General features: G+C 37.3%; 1 protein-coding gene across 1 annotated transcript; it reads right to left on the bottom strand.

Annotated features, from left to right (window-relative positions):
- Positions 1-20,571: 20,571 nt before the first annotated feature.
- LOC143690565 (olfactory receptor 8S1-like) lies at positions 20,572-21,507 on the bottom strand. The gene has a single exon (XM_077168237.1). The coding sequence runs from the start codon at positions 21,505-21,507 to the stop codon at positions 20,572-20,574; it is 936 nt and encodes a 311-aa protein (XP_077024352.1).
- Positions 21,508-22,344: the final 837 nt, after the last annotated feature.

Raw genomic sequence — 22,344 nt, 5'->3', positions numbered from 1 at the left:
AAAATGTGAATTTTGTACCAAACAAACAGCTCTCTGATCTCACACAGAAGTTGCAGTTTTAAAATACAGTTATTATCATCCTTTACCCTTTTGTCTGATTTACCTTAGTCCTACCCAGATTAACTTCTCAATCCTAATTGAAGTCTGATCTATTTTTCAGCTGTTTTAAAACAGGTGCTGTATGGGGTAATGCTGACTTTCATAGCTGCAGAACTCTAGGTGTGAACTCAGCCCACCATAGTCTGAGATGTATCCTGGTATTAGATTAAACTACACAGAATTACAAGGCCTTGTTCCTGTTCTGGACTCCAGGAGTTTGCTTTGTTTAAATGAGCTATCTAGACAGGTTGATTTTGATTATGTGTTACTGAAATTTAGGTTCTAGACATAATAAACCTGTCTGCCTTGGGTGTCATATATCAGGTGAAGATCTAGAATACATACATTCTCATCTTCTCCCCTGTACTCTGATTTATCTTAGACACAGCCAGATTGACTTTGTTTTTAGCTCTAATTGAGGCCTGATTTCTTTTTTGGCTACTCTGACTGTTATTATACATAGTCATGCTAATTTCAGGCTGCAGCACTCCATTTCTGGGTCTTAGGTGTCACAGAGTTTTTCAAAGTCCCAGAGAACTACCAGCTGACACACATGTAGCTCAGTCTCTCAGAATCTAGAAATACGTTTACAACTTCAGACTAAGTGTAGCTGCTATCAAGGCTTACAATCTATGCTCCCATTTTATTGTAAGTATTTTCTGATAGACCTTAACATATTTCTTTTTCTGGCTTATTTTTCACAACACATGTCCCCAAGGTTTATTCAGTTTATTGTGTGCTCTTTTACATTCTTCCATTTTGTAGCCACATCACATAAATGTATCACAGTTCACCATTCTGTTTCTCAGTCACTGACCCATCGACTCCCTCTGTCTATTGGGTATCATGGATAATGTACAAAATAAACAAACCATCTCTTACAAAATCCTGCTTGGTTGTACAATCAGCAGCACTCTCAATTTTAGTCAATTTTCATTGATTTAGAGTGATAAAGAGCAGACAACCATAGTATCAATATGAAACCAAACTACCTCATCACTTTTCCCTATCCGAACAATTAGTTGCCACAGACATTCCTGTGGTACTTTCGATGTCTTCCTGTTAACTGCTGACCATAGCATGCATTTTTAATTCTCCCCCATACTCCTCTACTATTGACTGCTTGCCCACTATCAAACCATTGAAATAGTTCCCCTGCAAACTTTCTTATAAGTGTAGATTTAATCATACGATACATGACACTACACATTCCCATTCAATCATACTCTCCTTCAATATGGCAACATTACTTATGACTCTGCTAGTTAGTTACCATGACTTCTATCTTTTCCTGTGCATTTAGGTTCAACCTCATTGGGCAGCCTTTCCCCCTTCCCTAGCTTTTGTGTACCTCTAGGTCAGTCATATTCTACAATTCAATCCCTGAGATTGCTTTTACCAGAGTCATAGTAGTAAAATCATACAGTATTTGTCCTTTTGTGTCTGAATTATTTCACTAAGCACTATGTCCTCAAGGTTCATGCATTTGGTCATATACTTCAGGAGCTATTTTGTCTTACTGTTGCATAATATTCCATCATATGCAAATACTGCAATTTGTTTATCCACCCATCTATTGTTGGGCACTTGGACAGTTTCCATCTTTTGGCAATTGTGAATAATGTCGCTATGAACATCAGTGTGAAAATGTCTGTTGTGTCACTGCTTTCAGCTCTTTTGGGTATATACCGAGTAGTGGTGTTGCCTGGTCATATGGCAAGTCAATATTTAGTTTTCTGAAGAATAGCCAAACTGTTTTACACAGCAGCTGCACCATTGTACATTCCCACCACCGGTGAATAAGTGTTCCAATTTCTCCACATCCTCTCCGACATTTGTAGTTTTGTTTGTTTAATAGCAGCCAGTCATAAAGGTGTGAGGTGATATGTCAGTGTCATCTTGTTTGTATTTCCTTTAGTTAAAAAAAATGAGCATCTCTTCATGTGTTTTTTGCCCATCAATATTTGCTCTTCAGAAAAGAGTCTGTTCTTATCCTCCACCCATTTTATAATTGAGTTATTTGATTTTTTTGTGATTGTTGAGCTGTATAATTTCTTCATGTACACAGAACTCAAACTTTAAGCTGATGTGTGGTTTCCAAATATTTTTTCCCATTGAGTTGACTGCCTCTTCACCTTTTTAACCATGCTTTTTTGAGGTGTGGAAGCTCTTGATCTTAAGGAATTTCTATTTGCCTTTTTTTTTCTTTCACTACTTGTGCTTTAGGTGTAAAGTTTCAGAGGTTATCTCCTAATACTAAGTCTTGAAGATGTTTTCCTGCATTTTCTTCTAGAAGTATTATGCTACTGGCTCCCACATTTCGCTCATTAATCCATTTAAGAAAATTTATTAATGAAACCAATCAACATACAATATGAACATTCATATTTTTCTCATCACATAGCTGTGTACTCATCATCATGATCATTTCTTAGAACATTTGCATCAATTCAGAAAAAGAAATAAAAAGAAAACAGAAAAAATTCATACATACCTTACCCTTTAGCCTGCCCTTTCATTGATCACTAGCATTTCAATCTACTAAATTTATTTTCTTAACATTTGTTCCCCTTATTATTTATTTATTTTTAATCCATATTTCTACTCATCTGACCATAAGGTAGATAAAAGAAGCATCAGACACAAGGTTTTCACAATCACACTGTCACATTGTGAAAGTTATATCATTATATAATCATCAAGAAACATGGCTACTGGAACACAGCTCTACATTTTCAGGCAGTTCCCTCCAGCTTCTCTGTTATGCCTTAACTAAAAAGGTCATATCTATTTTATGCGTAAGAATAACCTCCAGGATATCCTCTTGATTCTGTTTGGAATCTCTGAGCCATTGACACTTTATTTTGTCTCATTTCACTCTTCCCCCTTTTGGTCAAGAAGGTTGTCTCAATCCCTTGGTGCTGAGTCCCAGCTAATTCTAGGGCTTCTGTCCCATGTTGCCAGGAAGGTCCACATCCCTGTGAGTCATGTCCCATGTAGAGAGGGAGAAAGGGAGTAAGTTTGCTTGTTGTGTTGTATAAGAGAGAGAGGCCACATCTGGGCAACAAAAGAGGTTCTCTTGGGGGTGATTCTGAGGCCTAATTTTAAGTAGGCTTAGCCTAACCTTTGTGGGGTTAAGTTTCATATGAACAAACAAGATTGGGGGCTCAGCTTATTGTTTTGGTTGTCCCCACTGCTTGTGAGAATATCAAGAATTTTCCACTTAGGGAAGTTGAATTTTCCCCCTTTCTCACCTTTCCCCCAAGGGGACTTCACAAATACTTTTTATTCACTGTTCAAATCCTTCTGGGATTTATCAAGGCATCACTCTGGACAAATCTACAAAATCTCATGCTCTACTGGAGTTTCGATGTACTTATGATGCTCAGTTAAACTGTGCACACAAATTATATTAGGAAATGTACTAGTTGAAATATAAATTTTGTGCCAAATAAACATTTTTTCTTTAGTCTCACATATAAGTTAAAGTCTTAAAATATTAATTTACATCTATTTTCAACACCCTGCATTATTGACATTTCTTTGTTCTTCCTCATGCAAAACATTTTAAAATTTGTACATTTAGTCACTATCATTATACAATCTAGGCGTTCCTACATTATACCATTTCAGTCTTTATCATGTATCTTTCCATCTGATTTCATTTTTTCTCCCTCCCTCTTTCATTCTCACATTCAGCTTCATTGACTGTTCTAAACTTATTGTATTACAGTTACGTAGTATTGTGCTATCCATTTCTGAATTTTTGCAGTCAGTCTCGTTGCTCAATCTGTATCCCTTCATTTCCAGTTAACCACTAGCTACCCTATTTCTATCTTCTGATGACCTCTGTTCTTAACTGAAATTATCCAAGTTCATTCAATAATGTTAGTTCATATCAGTGAGACCATACAGTATTTGGCCTTTTGTTTCTGGCATATCTCACTCAGCCTAATGTCCTCAAGGTCTAACCATGTTGTTACATGCTCCATAACTTTATTATGTCTTGCAGCTTCATAATATTCCAGCACATGTATATACCACAACTTGTTTAGCCACTCTCCTATTGATGGGTATTTGGGCTGTTTATGATGGGTATCTCGGCAGTTGTAAATAATGCTGCTATAAACATTGGTGTGCAAGTGTCCGTTTGTATCTTTGCCATAATGTCCTCTGAGTAGATACTCAACAATGGTATTGCCAGTTCATATGGCAATTCTATACTGTTTCCTGAGGAAGCGTCAAACTGCCTTCCACAGCAGTTGTACCATTTGACATTCCCACCACCAGTGGATAAGTGTGCTTCTTTCTCCACATCCTGTCCGGCACTTGACATTTTCTGTTTTATTGATATTGGCCATTCTGGTGGGTGGGAGATGATATATCATTGTGGTTTTGATTTGAAATTTTCTAATAGCCAGGGAAGTTGAGCATCTTTTCATGCACCTTTTGGCCATTTATATTTCCTCTTCTGAGAGGTGTCTGTTCAAGTTTTTTGCCCATTTTGTAATTTGTCTTCTTTTTGTTGTTGAGTTGAACAATCTCTTTCTATATTCTACATACAAGATCTTTATCTAATATATCATTTACAAATATTGTCTCCCATTGTGTAGGCTGTCTTTTTACATTCTTAACGAAGTTCTTTGATGCACAAAAGTGTTAATTTTGAGGGGTTACCATTTCTTTCTTTCTTTCTTCAGCGTTCGTGCTTTGGGTGTAAGGTCTAGGAAACCACCTTCTATTATAAGGTATATAAGATATTTCCCTACATTTTCTTCTAACAGTTTTATGGTCTTAGATCTAATGTTTAGGTCTTTGATCTATTTTGAGTTAATTTTTTTGTGTAGGGTGTGAGATATAGAGCCTCTTTCATTCTTTTGCATGTGGGTATCCAGTTCTCTAGGCACCATTTATTGAAGAGACTGTTCTGTCCCAGGTGAGTTGGCTTGACTGGCGTATCAAAGATCAATTGTCCATAGATGAGAGGGTCTATATCTGAACATTCTACTTGAGTCCATTGGTCAGTATATCTATTTTTATGCCAGTACCATGCTGTTTTGACCACTGTACCTTCATAATATGCCTTAAAGTCAGGTAGTATGAGACCTCTGAGTTCTTTTTTCTTTCTCAGGAAACTTTTAGCTGTTTGGAGTAAATAGCTTTTCCAGATAAATTTGGTTATTGGTTTTTCTGTTTCTGAAAAGTAAGTTTTTGGGATTTTAATTGGTATTGCATTGAATTTGTAAATCAATTTAGGTAGAATTGACATTTTAACTATATTTAGTCTTCCAATAATGAATACAGTATGCCCTTCTATTTATTTAGGTCTTCTGTGATTTCTTTGAAGAACTTCTTATAGTTTTCTCTGTATAGGTCTTTTCTTTTTAGTTAAATTTATTCCTAAATATTTTGTTCTTTTGGTTGCAATCATAAATGGAATTTTTTTCATGACTTCCCCCTCAGATTCTTCATTAGTAGTGTATAGAAACACTACAGATTTTTGTGTGTTCATCTTTTAACCTGCCACTTTGCTGTATTCATTTATTAGCTCTAGTAGTTTTTGGTGGATTTGTACATAAACTATTGTTAGCTCTAGTAGTTTTTGTGGATTTTTCAGGGTTTTCAACATATAGTGTCATATCATCTGTAAACAGTGAGAGTTTTACTTCTTCCTTTCCAATTTTGATGCTTTGTATTTCTTTTTCTTGTCTAATTGCTCTGACTAGAACTTCCAAAACAATGTTGAATAACAATGGTGATAGTGGACATCCTTGTATTGCTTTTGATCTTAGGGGGAAAGTTTTCAGTTTTTTCCCATTGAGGGTGATGTTGGCTGTGGGTTTTTCATATATTCCCTTTATCATGTTGAGGAAGTTCCCTTCTCTTCCTATCCTTTGAAGTCTTTTCAACAGGAAAGGTTGTTGAATTTTGTCAAATGTCTTTTCTGCATCAATCGGGATGATCATGGTTTTTCTGCTTTGATTTGTTGATATGGTGTATTACATGAATTGATTTTCTTAAGTTGACCCATCCTTGCATACCTGGGATGAATCCTACATGGTATAATTCTTTTAATATGCCATTGGATTCGATTTGCAAGAATCACCAGCCGAAGCAGGAAAAGCCTTTCTCCTCTGAATCCTCCTTAAAAGTCTTCTCGTGATCAGATTAAGCATTTCTCATTAAAAAAGACACTCCCCTTGGCTGATTACAAATGGAATCAGCTGTGGATGCATCTCACATGATCCTCATTTAATTCTATGAAATGTCCTCATCGTAACAGACAGGCCAGCACTTGCCCAACCAGACAAACATGTACCACCTCTTGGCCAAGTTGACACATGAACCTGACCATGACAGTGCCCCATAAATGATCCTCTGAAAATGATCTGTGAGCAATTGAAAAATGTGTATCCGTGTTATTGGGTAAAATGTTCTGTAAATGTCTGTTAAGTTTAGTTCATTTATTGTATTATCAAGATCTCTTTTTCCTTATTATTTGTCTAGATGATCTGTCCATTGATGAGAGGGGTGCATTGAAGTCTCCAACTATTATTGTAGAAGTGTCTACTTCTCCATTCAGTGTTATTAGTGTTTGTCTCATATACTTTGAGGCACTCTGGTTTCATGCATGTATTAGATAGGATTCTCTAGAGAAACAGAATTAACAGGAAATATTTATAAATATATAATTTATAAAAGTGTCTCACGTAACCATAAGAATATAGAGTCCAAAATCTGTAGAGCAGGCTGTGAAGGTGATGAATCTGATGGAAGGTCTGTACGAACTTCATAGGAGAAGGTTGCCAGTCGAAACAGGAAGAGAACTTGTCTCTTCTGAATCCTTCTTAAAGACTTCCAGTGATTAGATTAAGTATCACTCATTAAAGAAGACACTCCCCTTGGCTAATTACAAATGGAATCAGCTGTGGATGCAGCAGACATGATCATAATTTAATTCTATGAAATGTACCCATAATAAAAGACAGGAGGCATTTGCCCAAACAGACAAACAGGTACCACCACTTGACAAGTTCACACATGAACCTGACCATGACATCCCATCCCTTGCAACTTGGCAGCTATACTCATTACCTTAAACTATTCCTTATCTAAATAGAAAACAATAAAAGACACATGTTTTTTTTTTTCACCTAACAATTCCCAACTGTCCTGCATATAACTGGAAGCACATTAAATCTCTCCAGAATAGGGTGCACGTCCTTGGGTAATATTCATTCTTAAACTTGATATCTTACATCTTAAATAGTATATCATGAACAAAACAGCATTACAATCCTCATTTCTGTAACTGATCACGTGGTTGTAGTTCATATTTATCACTACCTTCTTCCACCACCCAGTCCATGTTCTCTTTACCTTCAGCAAGCACTACAGCTGGCCGTGGTTCTTTGCCTGGTGGGGTGACCCAAACCTTCATTCCTGAAGTTTCAGAGCCATTGGTAGCCCTTCCTGGATTGGATTGTTGCAGTTTTTGATTGATTTTAATCACAAGGCAGGGCAGTATTAAAAGAAGCCCTAGGGGATCTCCTATATTCCAGGAAAACTCTTCTTTACCTCCATTGTGTAGTTGCAGTACTATTTCCCCCTGATAGCCAGAGTCAATCACCCCAGCCTGTATTGTAATCCCCTTCTTGGCTTGTTGATCCAGGGACATGAGTAGCCCAAAGTGACTAGGTGGCACTCTTAGATTCCAATTCAATGGAAACTTGTTGTTTCTCCTGGTGGAAGCACTTCCCCTTTTCTAACTAAAACCTGTAGACCAGCAGAGCTCAGGGTCACAAGGACAGGAAGCAAAAATTTTCCTAGTGGATCACTAGGGATAATAGTGAGTGGTGCCGCTCACATTTCCACCTCTTGGTTCCTGGACCCATGGATCATGGCTATGGGAGAAAAATTACCATACAGTGGATGCTGATTCAGAGCAGGCATAGCTTCCTGGAGAATTTTACCCTTCAAGGTATTGCCACCTAGTTGGCACCATAATTGAGGATTCAAAAAGCCATTCCACTGTTCTATCAATCTAACTGTTTCTGGATGATGGGGAACATGGTAAGACCAGAGAATTCCACAAGAATGTGTCCATTCCCGCACTTCATTTGCTGTGAAGTGAATTCCCTGATCAGAAGCAATGCTATGTGGAATACCATGAAGATGGATAGGGCATTGTAAGCCCACAGATGGCAGTTTTGGCAGAAGCATTGCATGCAGAGAAAGCAAACCCATATCCAGAGTATATGTCTATTCTAGTTAGAACAAACCACTGCCTCTTCCATGGAGGGAGTGGTCCAACCTAATCAACCTGCCACCATGTAGCTGGCTAGTCACCTCGGGGAATGGTGCCATATCAGGATCTGAGTGTGGGTCTTTGCTGCTGGCAGATAGGGCACTCAGCAGTGGCTGTAGCCAGGTCAGCCTTGGTGAGTGGAAGTCCATGTTGCTGAGCCCATGCATAACCTCCATCCCTACAACCATGACCACTTTTTTCATGAGCCCATTGAGCAATGACTGGAGTTCCTGGGTAAAGGGGCTGACTGATATTCACAGAATAGGTCATCTTATCCATTGATTATGAAAACCTTCCTCTGCTGAAGTCACGCTCTGGTGCGCATTTACATGGGACACAAATATATCCACGTTTTTAGCCCACTAAGAAAGGTCTGTTCACATACCTTTTCCAAAGATCTCTTTGTCACCAACTTTCCAGTTGTGTTCTTTGCAAGTCCCTTACCATCCAGCCAAACCATAAACAACAGCCATGAGTCAGTATATACAAGCCCACCTCTGGCCAGTTCTTCTTCCAAGCAAAATGAACAACCAGTTGCACTGCTCAAAATCCTGCCCACTGGAAGGAATTCCCCTCATCACTGTCCTTCAAGGATACTCCAGAAAGGGGTTGTAGTGCTGCAACAATCCACTTTCTGGTGGTACCTGCATATTGTGCTGAACCATCTGTAAACCAGGCCTGAGTTTTCTCTTCCTCAGTTAGTTCACTGTAAGGAAATCCCCAAGAGGCCATAGCTCTGTCTGGGAAAGAGAAGGGAATGTGGCAGGAGTGAAGACCATGGGTATTTTGACCACTTCCTCATGTAACTTACTTGTGCTTTCAGGACCTGCTCTGGCCCTATCTCATATATACCATTTCCATTTTAAGATGAAGTGCTGCTGCACATGCCCAACTTTATGGCTTGGTGTGTCAGACAACACCCAGCTCATGATCTCATGGTAACTTGGTGGGCTAAAGTTAAGCATTAGGTCTCTACTAAGGCCCAGTAGTGGGCCAAAAGCTGTTTCTCAAAAAGAGAGTAGCTATCTGTAGCAGATGGTAAGCCTTTGCTCCAAAATCCTACGGGTCTGCATTGTGATTCTTCTGTAGGGGCCCGCCAAAGGCTCCAGAGAGCATCTCTATTTGCCACTGACACTTCCAGCATCATTGTATCTGCTCGATCATATGGTCCAAGTGACACAGCAGCTTGTACAGCAGCCTGGAACTGTTGCAGAGCCTCCTCTTGTTCAGGATCCCACTCAAAATTAGCAGCGTTTCTGGTCACTAGTTAAATGGGCCTGAGTAGCACATTCAAAGGAGGAATATGTTGTTGCTAAAACCCATGGAGACCAACTAGGCATTGTGCCTCTTTTTTGGTTGGAGGAGGGGTCAGATGCAGCAACTTATCCTTCACCTTAGAAGGGATATCTTGACATGCCCCACACCACTGGACACCTAGAAATTTCATTGAGGTGGAGGTCCTCTGTATTTTTGTTGGATTTCTCTCCCATCCTCTGATACACAAATGCCTTACCAGTAATTTTAGAGTAGTTGCTACTTCTTGCTCACTAGGTCCAATCAACATGATATCATCAATATAATGGACCAGTGTGATGTCTTATGGGAGGGAGAAATGATCAAGGTCCCTGCAGACAAGATTATGCATAGAAAATATGCATAAATATAAAATTTATAAAATGTCTCATATAACCATGGGAATGTAAAGTCCAAAATCTGTAGGGCAGGCTGTGAAGTTGATTGTTCTGATGGAGGGTTCGGGTGAACTCCACAGGTGAGGCTCACCAGCTAAATTAGGAAGAGAGACTGTGTCTTCTGAGTCCTCCTTAAAAGGCTTCCAGTGATTAGATTAAGCATCACTCATTAAAGAAGACACCCCCTCTTGGCTGATTACAAATGGAATCAGCTGTGGAAGTAGCTGATGTGATCATGATTTAGTTCTATGAAATGTCCTCACAGCAAAAGACAGGCCAGCGCTTGCCCAACCAGACAAACAGGTACCACCTCCTGGCCAAGTTGACACATGAACCTGACCATGACAGTGCATATATATTTATGCTTGTTATGTCTTCCTGGTGAATTGTCCCTTTTGTTAATACATAGTGTCCTTCTTTGTCTCTATTAATTGTTTCATATTTGAAGCCTAATTTGTCAGATATACATATAGCTACTACCATTGTTTTTTGTTTGTTGTTTGCATGAAATATCTTTTCCCAAATTTAACTTTCAACCTATTTTTGCTCTTCAGTCATAAATGAGTCTCTCGTAGATAGCATATATTTGGATCCTGCTTTTTAATCCATTTTTCCAATCTACATCTTTTGATTGTGGACTTTAATCCATCATCATTTACGTCATTATCATAAAGGTATTACTTTCTTCAACCACTTTTTCTTTTGGATTTTCTGCCATATCTTTATTTTGCTTTCTCTCTTTTAACCCTATTAGTTACCATTCCTGCTATTCTTCATTTCTGCACTCTTCTCCAAACTGCTTTCTCTTGTCTTTTCCTGTCTTCCTGTAGGGTTTACTTTAGTATTTCTTGCAGAGCAGTTCTTGTGTTCACAGACTGTCTCCATGTCTGTTTACCTTTACATATTTTAAACTCTCCCTCATTTATGAAGGACAGTTTTGCCAGATATAGAATATTCAATTTGAAGTTTTTCTCTTTCAGTATCTTAAATGCATCATACCACTACCTTCTCACCTTCATGGTTTCTGCTGAACGATCCACACTTAATCATATCGAGCTTCCCTTGTATGTGATGGATCACTTTTCTTTTGGTGCTTTCAAAATTCTCTTTGTCTTTGACATTTGACAATCTGATTAGGGCCTTCTGTAGGTCTATTTGGATTTATTCTGTTTGGGATATGCTGTGCTTTCTGCACCTGTAGTTCTATGTGTTTCCTAAGAGTTGGGAAATTTCCAGGGATTATCCCTTCCATTATTATTTCTGTTCCTTTATCTTTTTTTCTCCTGTGGGATACCCATAGCACACATACTTGTGCACTTCATGATGTTCCCTGAGACCCTGCTAAAATTTTTCCATTCTTTTCTCTATCTGTTCTTTTGTACATAGGATTTCAGATTTCCTTTCTCTAGTTAACAAATCCTTTCTTTTGCCTCTTCAAATATGCTGTTGTATGAATCTATTTTGCTTTTCATCTTTTCTATTTTGCCTTTCATTCCAATAGTTCTAAAGTTTGGTTTTGCAAGCTTTCAAGTTCTGTATGGTCACCCTGTGTCTTTTTATATTCTTCATCTATTTTGCACATTTTTCTTAAACTCAGTGGTTTAATTTAGATTTGTATAAACACCTTTAATGAATTATTTCATCTCTTGTATCTGCTTTTAAGTATTTGGTTTTCTTCTTTGTTTGGGCATCTTCATGCATCCTAGTATGACGTGATGTTTTGCTAGTATCAAGGCGTCTAATTTTCTTTCTTAATTTATTCTGGAGATCATTTTGTCTCTTTTTCCTAGGGTTTTCTAGCTGTTTCAATTTCTTCTCTATCGTTCATCTGTCTCACAAGACAGGTGTAATATTGGTTCTGCTCCTCAGTCACCCACCTCCCCCAAAACCAAAACCTTGATCTTGGAGTTCATTTCTAAGAGACTTGGGGTTCATTCCTAAGAGACTTCTTTCTGCTTGTAATTATGCTTACCCTGGAGAACCTGTTTTGTTGCTGAGATATGGCCTCCATCTCTAAGCCAACTCAGCAGGTGAACTCACTACCCTAGCCCCTATGTGGGACATGGCTCCAAAGGAAGAAAATCTCAGTAACAAAGTCAGACGGGACTCCTGGGATGAGCCAGGATCTGTCATCATGGTATTGAGAAAGCTTTTTTGAGAAGAAGGAGGAAAAGAAAATGAGAAAAAATAAAGTTTCAGTGGCTGAGAGATTTCAGAGTTGAGAAATTATCCTGGAGGTTGTTCTTTTGCATTGTTATAGATATTCCTTTTTAGTTTATGATGCATTAGAGTGTCTAGAGGAAAGTACCTGAAACTAATGAACTCTGTTCCAGGAGCCTTGATTCTTGAAGACGATTGTATAACTTTATAGCTTTGACAATGTGAGCATGTGATTGTGAAAACCTTGTGTCTGAGGCTCCATTTATCCAGGGTATGGAAAGATGAGTTAAAAAAAAAAAAGATAATAAATCAATAAATAATGGGGGGATTAAGTGTAAAAAATTGGGTAGATTGAAATATTAGTAGTCAATGAGAGGGACGAGTAAGGGGTATGGGATATTTGAGTCTTTTCTTTTTATTCCTCTTTTGAGAGTGATGCAAATGTTCTAAAAATGATGATGGTGGTGAACACATGTGAGCCTTGGATTGTATATTATGGGTAGACTGTACATGTGTGAAGATTTCTCAATAAAAATATATTTTTAAAAAGATGAAGATGAAGAAAAGGAAAAGAAGAAAAGCCGCTTCAAGTCTTTGCACATTTGTTCTGCTTATGCTTAGCTGACAGGGTACAGCTATTCCTAAGTTAATAGGTCAGCAAGAGTTGATATCTTGGGAGTCTTACCATGTGTTTTCTGAGCATGCATCTTGCTCTGGGCCCTTGTCCTTCTAGGCTCTCCAGGATATGCAGGAGCCTTTCAAAGCACTTAATCTACTGAGTATCTCCTTACCTTGCTGGGTTTTGATTTGGGATTGGTTTGAAACTATCGATCATTTGGAGTAAAACTGACATCTTAAAATGATTGCTTCTTCTGATAAATAAACACAGTTTATTTATTTATCTAAGTACTTCTTAATTTTTCTCAACAATGTCTTATGGCTTCCCTTGCACAGATTATGAATACATTTTGCTATATGTATCTCCCAGTGTTTCATGCTTTTTGATGCAATTGTGTGGTAAGCATCTTCTGGCTCCCCATAATTCCAAACTTCTAGTATTCATGTTCTTGTGTATCCTTTCCCTAGAATATGGGCTGGAGGTACTGTTCTGCTTCTACAATATGGCAAAAATGATTTGAAGTAACTTTTTATCAAGTTAAATAAACTCTAATTTTGTCTCTGACTTTTGTCCATACTTCTCTTTTGTTTTCTTGCTCTAACCATGCAAGACCCCATTTTTTGAAGTATTTTTTTTTGTAGAGTTTATCATGACTAGGAACCAAGGTAGCTCTCCCACCAACAGCTTGTAAGGAACTGAGGACTCAGTCCCACAGTCCATGAGAAAATGCATTCTGTCATTAACCATGTGAGAATGCCAGGTATTAGCTCTTCTGCAGTTGAGTCTTGAGGAAACCCCAACTTTGTGAGAGACCCAGAGCTATGTGAACAAACGGAGCCTCCCTAGATTCTTAGTCGCAGAGATTTTTGACACAGCTGTGAGTTAATAAACATTATGCACTAAGCCACAAAGTTTTTGAGTAATATATGGAGAAATAGGACATTCGTATGGATTTTTGCACATAGGCATTGAGTGCTGCCATAATAAATTCCTATATATGTAGATGGGGCTTTGAAATTGGGCAGCTGCTGGAGGCTGGAAGGTTTTTGTGTACCATGAAAGAGAAAGCTGAAATCTGGACTTCAAGGATGCTGCTAGGGACAGCTTAAGAGGAAGTGAGGAAAATGGTGTTGGAATTTTCAGCAGGTGGACCCTTATATAGTAACAGACATCTTAGTGACAATGTTGTCTGCAGTTACATCGAAAGCATAATATATACTAAATAAACTTGGATATCTAGCTAAAATGACTTGGTTAAATGAATGGATAGATGCACCATGTTGATATTTTCGAAGGTTTAGTATTGCAAATTGTATGCTTAACCTCTACTGATTTATAGATTCATGCAATTTTCGTGTAATTTCCATCAGAATTCAAGAAGACATCTTTAGAAATTATCACAGGTTTCTGCTCACAATCAAGTGATGGAAGCTGTAAAGGGGATTTTGAAGGAGCTGGAAGTCATTGGTGTCTACTTCGTATATTGCTCACCACATTTATATATGTGACAAAATATATCTTTTTAAGTATAAGAAATTGTTACAACTCAATCCTAAAAGACAAAAGTTCAATAGAAATGTGCAAATGATTCAAGTGCACATTACTTTAGAAAAAAGAAATTAACTTGCAGTAAGCACATGTAGAAGAGCTTAACATCATTAACAACAGGGAAATTAAAAGCATAATGAGATGATCATAAAATTCATTAGAATGGAAAAATGTAAAGAACGAACATTAGAAGTATGCAAGAGATTTTAGAGCAACTGAAATTCTCATACACTACTGAAGCCAATGGAATGAAGTCTAACCATTTTAAAAAACGGTTTTGTGTTTTCCTATAAACTTCCTCAAAATCAAGCATTCCATTCTTAGATATTTATATAAAATAAATGAAAACATATATCCTAACACAGAATTTTAAAACTATTTGGAAGCAGCTTCATTCATAACAGCCCCAAACTGGAAATGAACAAATGTACATCATCATGTGAGAGAATGTACAAACATGGATGAATCTCAAAAAAAGTATGATGAGCAAAGAAGCTAGACTGTAAAGAATATGTTACATAATTCCATCTTTATGAAATTCTAGATAAAGTGAATTTAATTTGAAGTGACATAAATATCAGTTATTACCTAGGCCTCTTTCTCACTCAGTCCAGAGTTACAGGATTTGCAAAAATCATTTCATTTTTACATACTGACAAAACATATATAAAATAATATTTAAAAATGCCACTTGATAGAAGAAAAACACTAAGTGCTTAATAACCCACAAAATGTGTGCCAGAAATTTGTAATATACAAAATATTTTTGAGTGACATTAAAAGTACCAAATTAAATGGAGACAGAATTTGTTAATGAATTACAATAGTCAATATTGGAAAGATCTTTTTTCACCTCAATCTAGAGATTTAATCTCAGTTATTATACTAGATGTTTTTGCTCTTGACATGGTGGTTCTATAACTTATGTGACAATACAAATAGCCAAAACAGTCCAAGAAAGTCTTAAAAAGAGTACAGTTGGGAAAATCACTTACACAACCAGATATAAAACCAATTATAGTGAGATAATAATGAACACCTCATGTTATTGAAACAAAAATATGAAAAAATCGTCAATAGAGCAATATGAATTTCAGAAACAGATAAACTTATATACATTTGTGTGATTTTCATATCTATATACTTGCCTGATTTGCAATAAGAGTAATACTTCAGGGGCAGGCCACAGTGACTCAGCAGGCAAGAACACTTGCCTGCCGTGCCACAGGACCCGGGTTCGATTCCTGGTGCCTGCCCATGTATAATAAAAAAAAAAGAGTAATACTTTAGTGTAGTGTGAAATAAATTGATGGTGGGTCAACTGATTTCCGTATGGAAAAAAAGACTCTCAATGCTTATTATGAATTATGGAAACAAATCAATTCCAAATGGGTACTGGTAAAGTAATAAAACTTTCAGAAGATAATACAGAATATTTTTATACACTTAGAATAGAGAAAACTCTATTAATAGAACAAAAAATGTCACACTACACATGAAAAATGAAATATGGGAAAACATTAAAATTAAAATTTCTGTTCATCAAAGACAATATTAAGAGAATGAAAGGCAGTCAGAGTGGGAGGAGAAAAGGGGCTCCACTTCATTAGTCAGTGGGAAAATGCAGTGCACATTGCAATCTCAACTCACCCACTAGAATTCTAAAATGAAAATGTACAAAGTTCAATATGGAGCTACTAATCTCTTATACACTATCAGTGGGGGTATATATTTTTACAGCCAATTTGGAAAAGGGCTTGCACATGTCTATTAAGTCAGAATATATGCTTACCCTAAGAACCATCAAAGCCACCCCTATATTCAAAGAAACAAGTATCCATGTTCACTTAGAGATATAAAAGAATACTCCTAGTCACATTGTTCATAAAGGGAGAAAACGGAAACTGCTCAAATATCCTGCAGCTGTAGAATGGATTAATAAATCAGATACTCACACATTGGCAAACTATTCAGCATTGAAAATTAGCAATGAACAAATACAACTTGGATTAATTCTCCAAGTAATTTTGATTGAAAAATGTCAGGCACAAATGAATATAAACCGTTCAAAGAAAAAAAGAAGGCAGCATTACCTATTATATTAGAAGTTAAGATAAGATATTTCCCTTGGGACTAGGATAGTGTTTCAGTAGTTCAGGTTGTTGATGTCTTAATTGTGTTGCCGTTGCAAAAATCTCATGATGCTGTATGCCTAAGAGCTGTGTACTTTTCTCTATGTATGTCACACTTCAATAAATAGCAATCAAAAAGTTAAAACCCCTTCTAAAATAGGTAAAGGTCATTTGAAAAAATGATTCATGCTTATATACCATTAAGTCTTATTAATAACGTATTCAATTAACCTCTCCAAGTATAGGAAACATCGGAAGAAAATATGCACAATGTGGGTTGGTAAAAATAATTTGTAAGGCATCTTGCAGCATGTCCTATCTTCAGGATCAGATAATTCTACTTAGTGAGAACATACCTGATATCAAGTTGCATGTAGTTATAACTTATTCTTGATCATCTCTATCTGTAGTGTGCAATTTGTAACATTACAAATGTAATTACAAAATTCTTCTTAGAGCTGCAATCACCAACTTCTTTTTTGCAGGCTGTAGACTTGAGTGACCGTATCCTGGTTTGTGAAGAAAATCAACTCTAGGATGACATGAGAAGAGAGCATAAAACTGAGCCACAAAAGAAGCTCACAGCAGTGAGGTGGGAGGAGTAAGATAAAGAAGCCTTTCTTCTGCATTTGGTAAAGCTGATCTTCATGACATGGAAACAGTGTGCATGTGTAGAAGACATTGGGGAGAATGTAACAAAGTATTCAGGAGTGTTGAGTAGAGCAAGATCTTGAGGTTGGTGAGGAAACATCACAGCATGACAAAAGGAAGAGAATGGTACCTTATAGCTTCAATGGAAGATAATTTTGTCCTCCCATAAATCCAAATTCACTACCAGAGGAAGGTTCATGAGTGTGTCTTGAACTCTCAGGCTGCATGAACCCTATACAGGTTGCATATATAGTTTATTATTCATTACTCTGACCTGGAGCACAGGGTGCCCGATACTAGCATCACAGTCATGGGCCATTGCTGAGAGCAGATAGACTTCTGCTCCTCCAATATTGAACACAAAGAAAATTGGGATAGAGAATCTTCCTCAGACATTGATTACCTCTGAGACAAGAGTTTGTCCAGGAGAAAGCTATGCAGAAGAGAAGCAGAGATACAATTTATCATAAAGACTTTGATATTTTCATATTTAATCATTTAGTAGGTTTTTCTTTTTTTTTTTTTTGTGGGGTGCATGGTCTGGGAATCGAACCCGGCTCTCTCACATGGAAGGTGAGCATTCTACCACTGAACTACCTGTGTACCCTAGTAGATATTTTTAATTTGAAATGTTACTTAATATATGGTTCAAAATATGTATTTTAGTAAATTTTACAAGTCCCTTTCTGTTATGATTAAGGATTTTGAAAAAATAAGGTAATTAAGATTTTAAAATGTTTTGGTATATCCATTACATTTTTAAAGTCTTCTTTCTTTATGGCATAACCTTGGTGTAAAACAATATACAACCCGTTGCCCAGTATTGGTGTCAATTTGAATGAGAAAGTTACGTGTTAGAATAGCAAATATGAGAATAATTAAAAACAAGGTGTATAAAAATCTAATTTTATTCAAAAACATATAAAGCACAAAAATATGCTCTTGAAATGTGAAATCCAAAAGGATGTTAATTTTTTCCTATACACTAAAAATCTTTATAATTCTCTGAAATGGGAAAATTTTCCCTGAACCAGACAATATGTTGGTGATGACAATTATTCTAATTCTGAGAAGTTTGGAAACATTTTTTGTTAACAAAAGAGTCAAAATGAATATGACTAAAGGAATCAATCATTATGGGAAAATGACAGCTTAAAAAATTACCTCTTCCTTGTGCTTCGGTGAATGATCAAATTGGAAAAAACGGGAATTCTATGGAAGGCATTGAGGTTACTCTGCACTAAGGGGCAAAAAGCAACGTCAAGAAGTGGGAGGGGCATAGAGTCAGAATCTAGAATACAGGTTACCAGGGGCTGGGTTGGGAGAAGGAATGGGGAGTTAATGCTTAAATTGTACAGAATTTCTATAGGAGTTGATTGTAAAGTTTTGAGAATGGATAGTGGTGATAGTATCACAAGATTGTGAATGTAATTAACAGCGCTGAATTATATATGTGAATGTGGTTGAAAGGGGAAATTTTGGGTTGTGTGTATGTTACTAGGATAAAATTTAAAGAAAAACAGTGAAAGATTAGAGGCTGCCAAATGGTGGAAGAGGGAGATTGGGATATTTTGCTGAATGGCGACAAAGTTTGTGCTGTAAATGTTTTGGTAATGGAAGATGGTAGTGGATGCACAACATAGTGAATATAATTAATGCAACTGAATTTTACACTTAAAATGAAATATTTTTTGCTATATATATGTTTGTATGTGTGTGTGTATGTTTTCGTCTGTAAACTGCTAGAATGCGATATACCAGAAATGAATGGATTTTTTTAAAAGGGGAATTTATTAAGTTGCAAGTTTATGTTTTAAGCCCATGAAAATGTCCAAATCAAAGCAAGTCTATAAAAATGTCCAAATTCAGGCATCCAGGAAAAGATACCTTGGTTCAGGAAGACCGATGATGTTTGGGATTTTACTCTCAGCTGGAAAAGCACATGGTGACATCTGCTAGCTTTCTTTCCAACATTCTTCAATGGCTTCCCCTGGGCTCTGTCTGTTCTGTTGGCTCTGTCAGTTCCGGTTACTCTGTTGGTTCTCGTGCCTTTAAAGCTTTTTCCGAACTGGCTCTCTCTTAAAGAAATCCAGTAAGCAACCCCACCTTGAATTCCTTACATGGCAAGGAAACTATGTAATCAAAAGTTACCACCCACAAATGGATAGGTCATAAGTCTATGGAAATGATAAAAAAGTTTCTATGCAACAATATTGAATGAGTATTGAAGGACATGGCTTTTCTGGGGTACATAAAAGCCTTCAAACCAACACAATATGCAACCTCAACAAAAAAATTTTTAATTAAGAAAAAGCTAGCAAACAGACTAAAACCCCTGATTTCAGACATGTAGCCTCCAGAACTGTGAGAGAATAAATTTCTGTTCTTTCATTCCCAAAGTGAACAAACAGAAAAGAAGTGGGAGAGGCTTAGAATGGGAAGGAGAAAATCACCACCAACCTTTTCTGTTAGACACTTACTTGGGAAGCTGATTGTACCCCATCATTTTGACAGCCCTTCACAAATCCTTTTATTCTCAAGTCCCAGACTTGTGTTTATAGTGGAATTTTGGGGAGAGTTTATGTGCTTCACTGTGGCCCCAAGTATACACTGGTTCAATGCCTGGTTTCATCACACCCTGAATTTAAGGCAGATAGATGTTCTGCATTACTCAAGTGGCTTGAACTCCAAATTCCTGTTTCCCATCTCTCTCACTCTTTTATTTATTTTTTCCACTGAAACTTGCCCTTTCTAATTTGTCCTCTTGAATCCCAATGGATTTCTGCTAAATTGTCTACTTAATGAAATCATAGCTTTATTTTTCTTTAAAGTCACCTTCTGAAAGATTTTAGAAATTTGCTTTTTGTGGATCCCCATATGCATTCTCCCTTCTCAGAGGTGTCCTACCTCCCCTGGTGCTCTCACCTATTCTACGCCCAGGATTCTCATACTGAAGTATCTAGTTTACCAATTACTGCACTCCTTTCCCAACACTTGCAACTAACCTCAGATTCAAGATCATCATGCGTGCTCTATGTTCCCTTCTCTGGTGGGCTGGGCACTTGACTATATTGTTCACTGAAATGTACAGAAAAAGAGAAACAAGACAAATTGAAGACCCATCAATGCAGCCAAAATTCTTTCCATGGAAAAGGACTGGATTGATACGGTGATTTGACTATATGCCTGTCTCTAATCCAGAACAAATTTAAAACATCCTTCTTCACCTCACTCCCAAAAATTGTTGATTTCTAAGGCACCTTTTTGCATACAATATCAAGGGAAATCAAGACGTAATCTTATTGTCATTCATGAGGTATATTGCTATACTAACCGAATTCTATTTCATCCTCCTCATGTAAGCTACATGATATATTGGAAACATTTTCTCATGGTCCTTCTCACAGCCGCTTTCACCTCATTATTTTTCAGGCTATAGATGACAGGATTCACCATGGGAGTGATCACACTATACTGTATGGAGAAGATCAATTCCAATGGTGAGCCTGAGACTGGCATTAGATAACGAAGAAAAGCTGAACCATAAAACAGGAATACTACTGTGAGGTGGGAGGAGCAGGTGGAGAAGGCTTTGCTTCTACCGGAGGAGGAGCTGATGCTCAGGATGCTGGAGACAATGGGGATGTAGGAATAAACAATTAGGAAGCAGGTCCCAATTCCATGCAGGATACTGGAGCATAGCAGGACTGCAAAATTGGTGTTTACATCAGAACAGGACAGAGGGAAGAGAGAGGGCAGATCACAGCTGTAATGGGGAATGGATTTATTACCACAGAAGTCAAAGTTCATAGTTAGAAGGATGTTGATGAATGCATCCAGAAAGCCCAGGCCCCAGGATCCCCACACCAGCCCCTTACAGAGCTGGTTGCTCATCATCTGTCCATAAAGCAGAGGGTGGCAAATGGCAACATAGCGGTCATAGGCCATCACAGACAGCAGGCAGGCTTCCGTGCCTCCAGACTCAAATACAAAGAAGACCTGAGCCAGGCAGCCTCCAACAGAGATGGTTTTCTTCTGAGACAGGAGATTCTTCAGAAGCGTTGGCACTGTGGCAGAAGAGAAGCAAAAATCCAGGAAGGACAGATGACTTAGGAAGAAGTACATGGGGGTGTGTAGGTGAGAATCTGCCCTGACAACCAAGAGCATCAACAAGTTCCCCATCAAGGTCAGGATATAAATTCCCAAGAATAGCACAAACAGCAGAGTCTGGACATGGGGGTCAGCAGAGAGTCCAAGTAGGATGAATTCGAAGATGACACTGTGGTTTTTTAAGGCCATTTAGAGAGGCTGATCCTAGAGAAAAAAATATGGGCAATTTTGAGATCTCTATTGACTGAACTCAGTTACTAGAGGGTTGGGTCTTCCTCTTAATCAACTTAAGAGTTCATGTATGCTCTTATTGATTCTTTTGAATCCTTGCTCCTGTGCTGATTTTTTTCTTCAATTTCTAACTCTTGATATCACCTCATGGCTGATAGTACATGTCTGCGATTGGTGATGAAATTTATGAATATTCTCAATCTGGATTATGACTGATACTCTTTTTTTTTTTTTGGGTGCGTGTTCTGATAATCGAATCTCTTTTTAATATATAACTATGATCAACAGTATTCCCTACATCTTTAAGATTCTCGTGGGTTTCCTAGAGGGGATGTTCCAAATCTTGTCTTCCTTTGTCACTTCGTGTTTTATTCCCATCCAAAAACTAATATTATTTTGAGACTATTATTCTGTGGCTATTATTATTTTGATGATATTATTTTGTGTTTATTAGCCTTTTCACAGGGCATTTTCACATAAATTGTCCATTTCATCTTTGGGACAAGACTGAAATATATAGACAATAGTGTGTGTATGCTTAGTATGTGTGTGTATTATTTTGTGTTTTATTTGGAGGATGGAATAGAAGGAATAGGGAATAATATTGTTTCCAATTTGCTGTAGAGAAAATCGAGTGTAATATCTTATATAACTTGTCTAAATTGAGAATTTAACAATCAAGATCTGACTCCGTTATGTAGGTCCAAAAAAGAGAGGTCATATTACCATTAAGTACCCATCAAGTTTTGGTCTTTGATGTCCTTTGTCATCTGGCATCTATTGACTTTCGTGATT

This window comes from Tamandua tetradactyla, chromosome 7, assembly GCF_023851605.1.
Source record: "Tamandua tetradactyla isolate mTamTet1 chromosome 7, mTamTet1.pri, whole genome shotgun sequence".
NCBI lineage: Eukaryota > Metazoa > Chordata > Mammalia > Pilosa > Myrmecophagidae > Tamandua > Tamandua tetradactyla.
The sequence above is the reverse complement of the archived record's forward strand: the minus strand, read 5'-3'. Positions and strand labels throughout refer to the sequence as shown.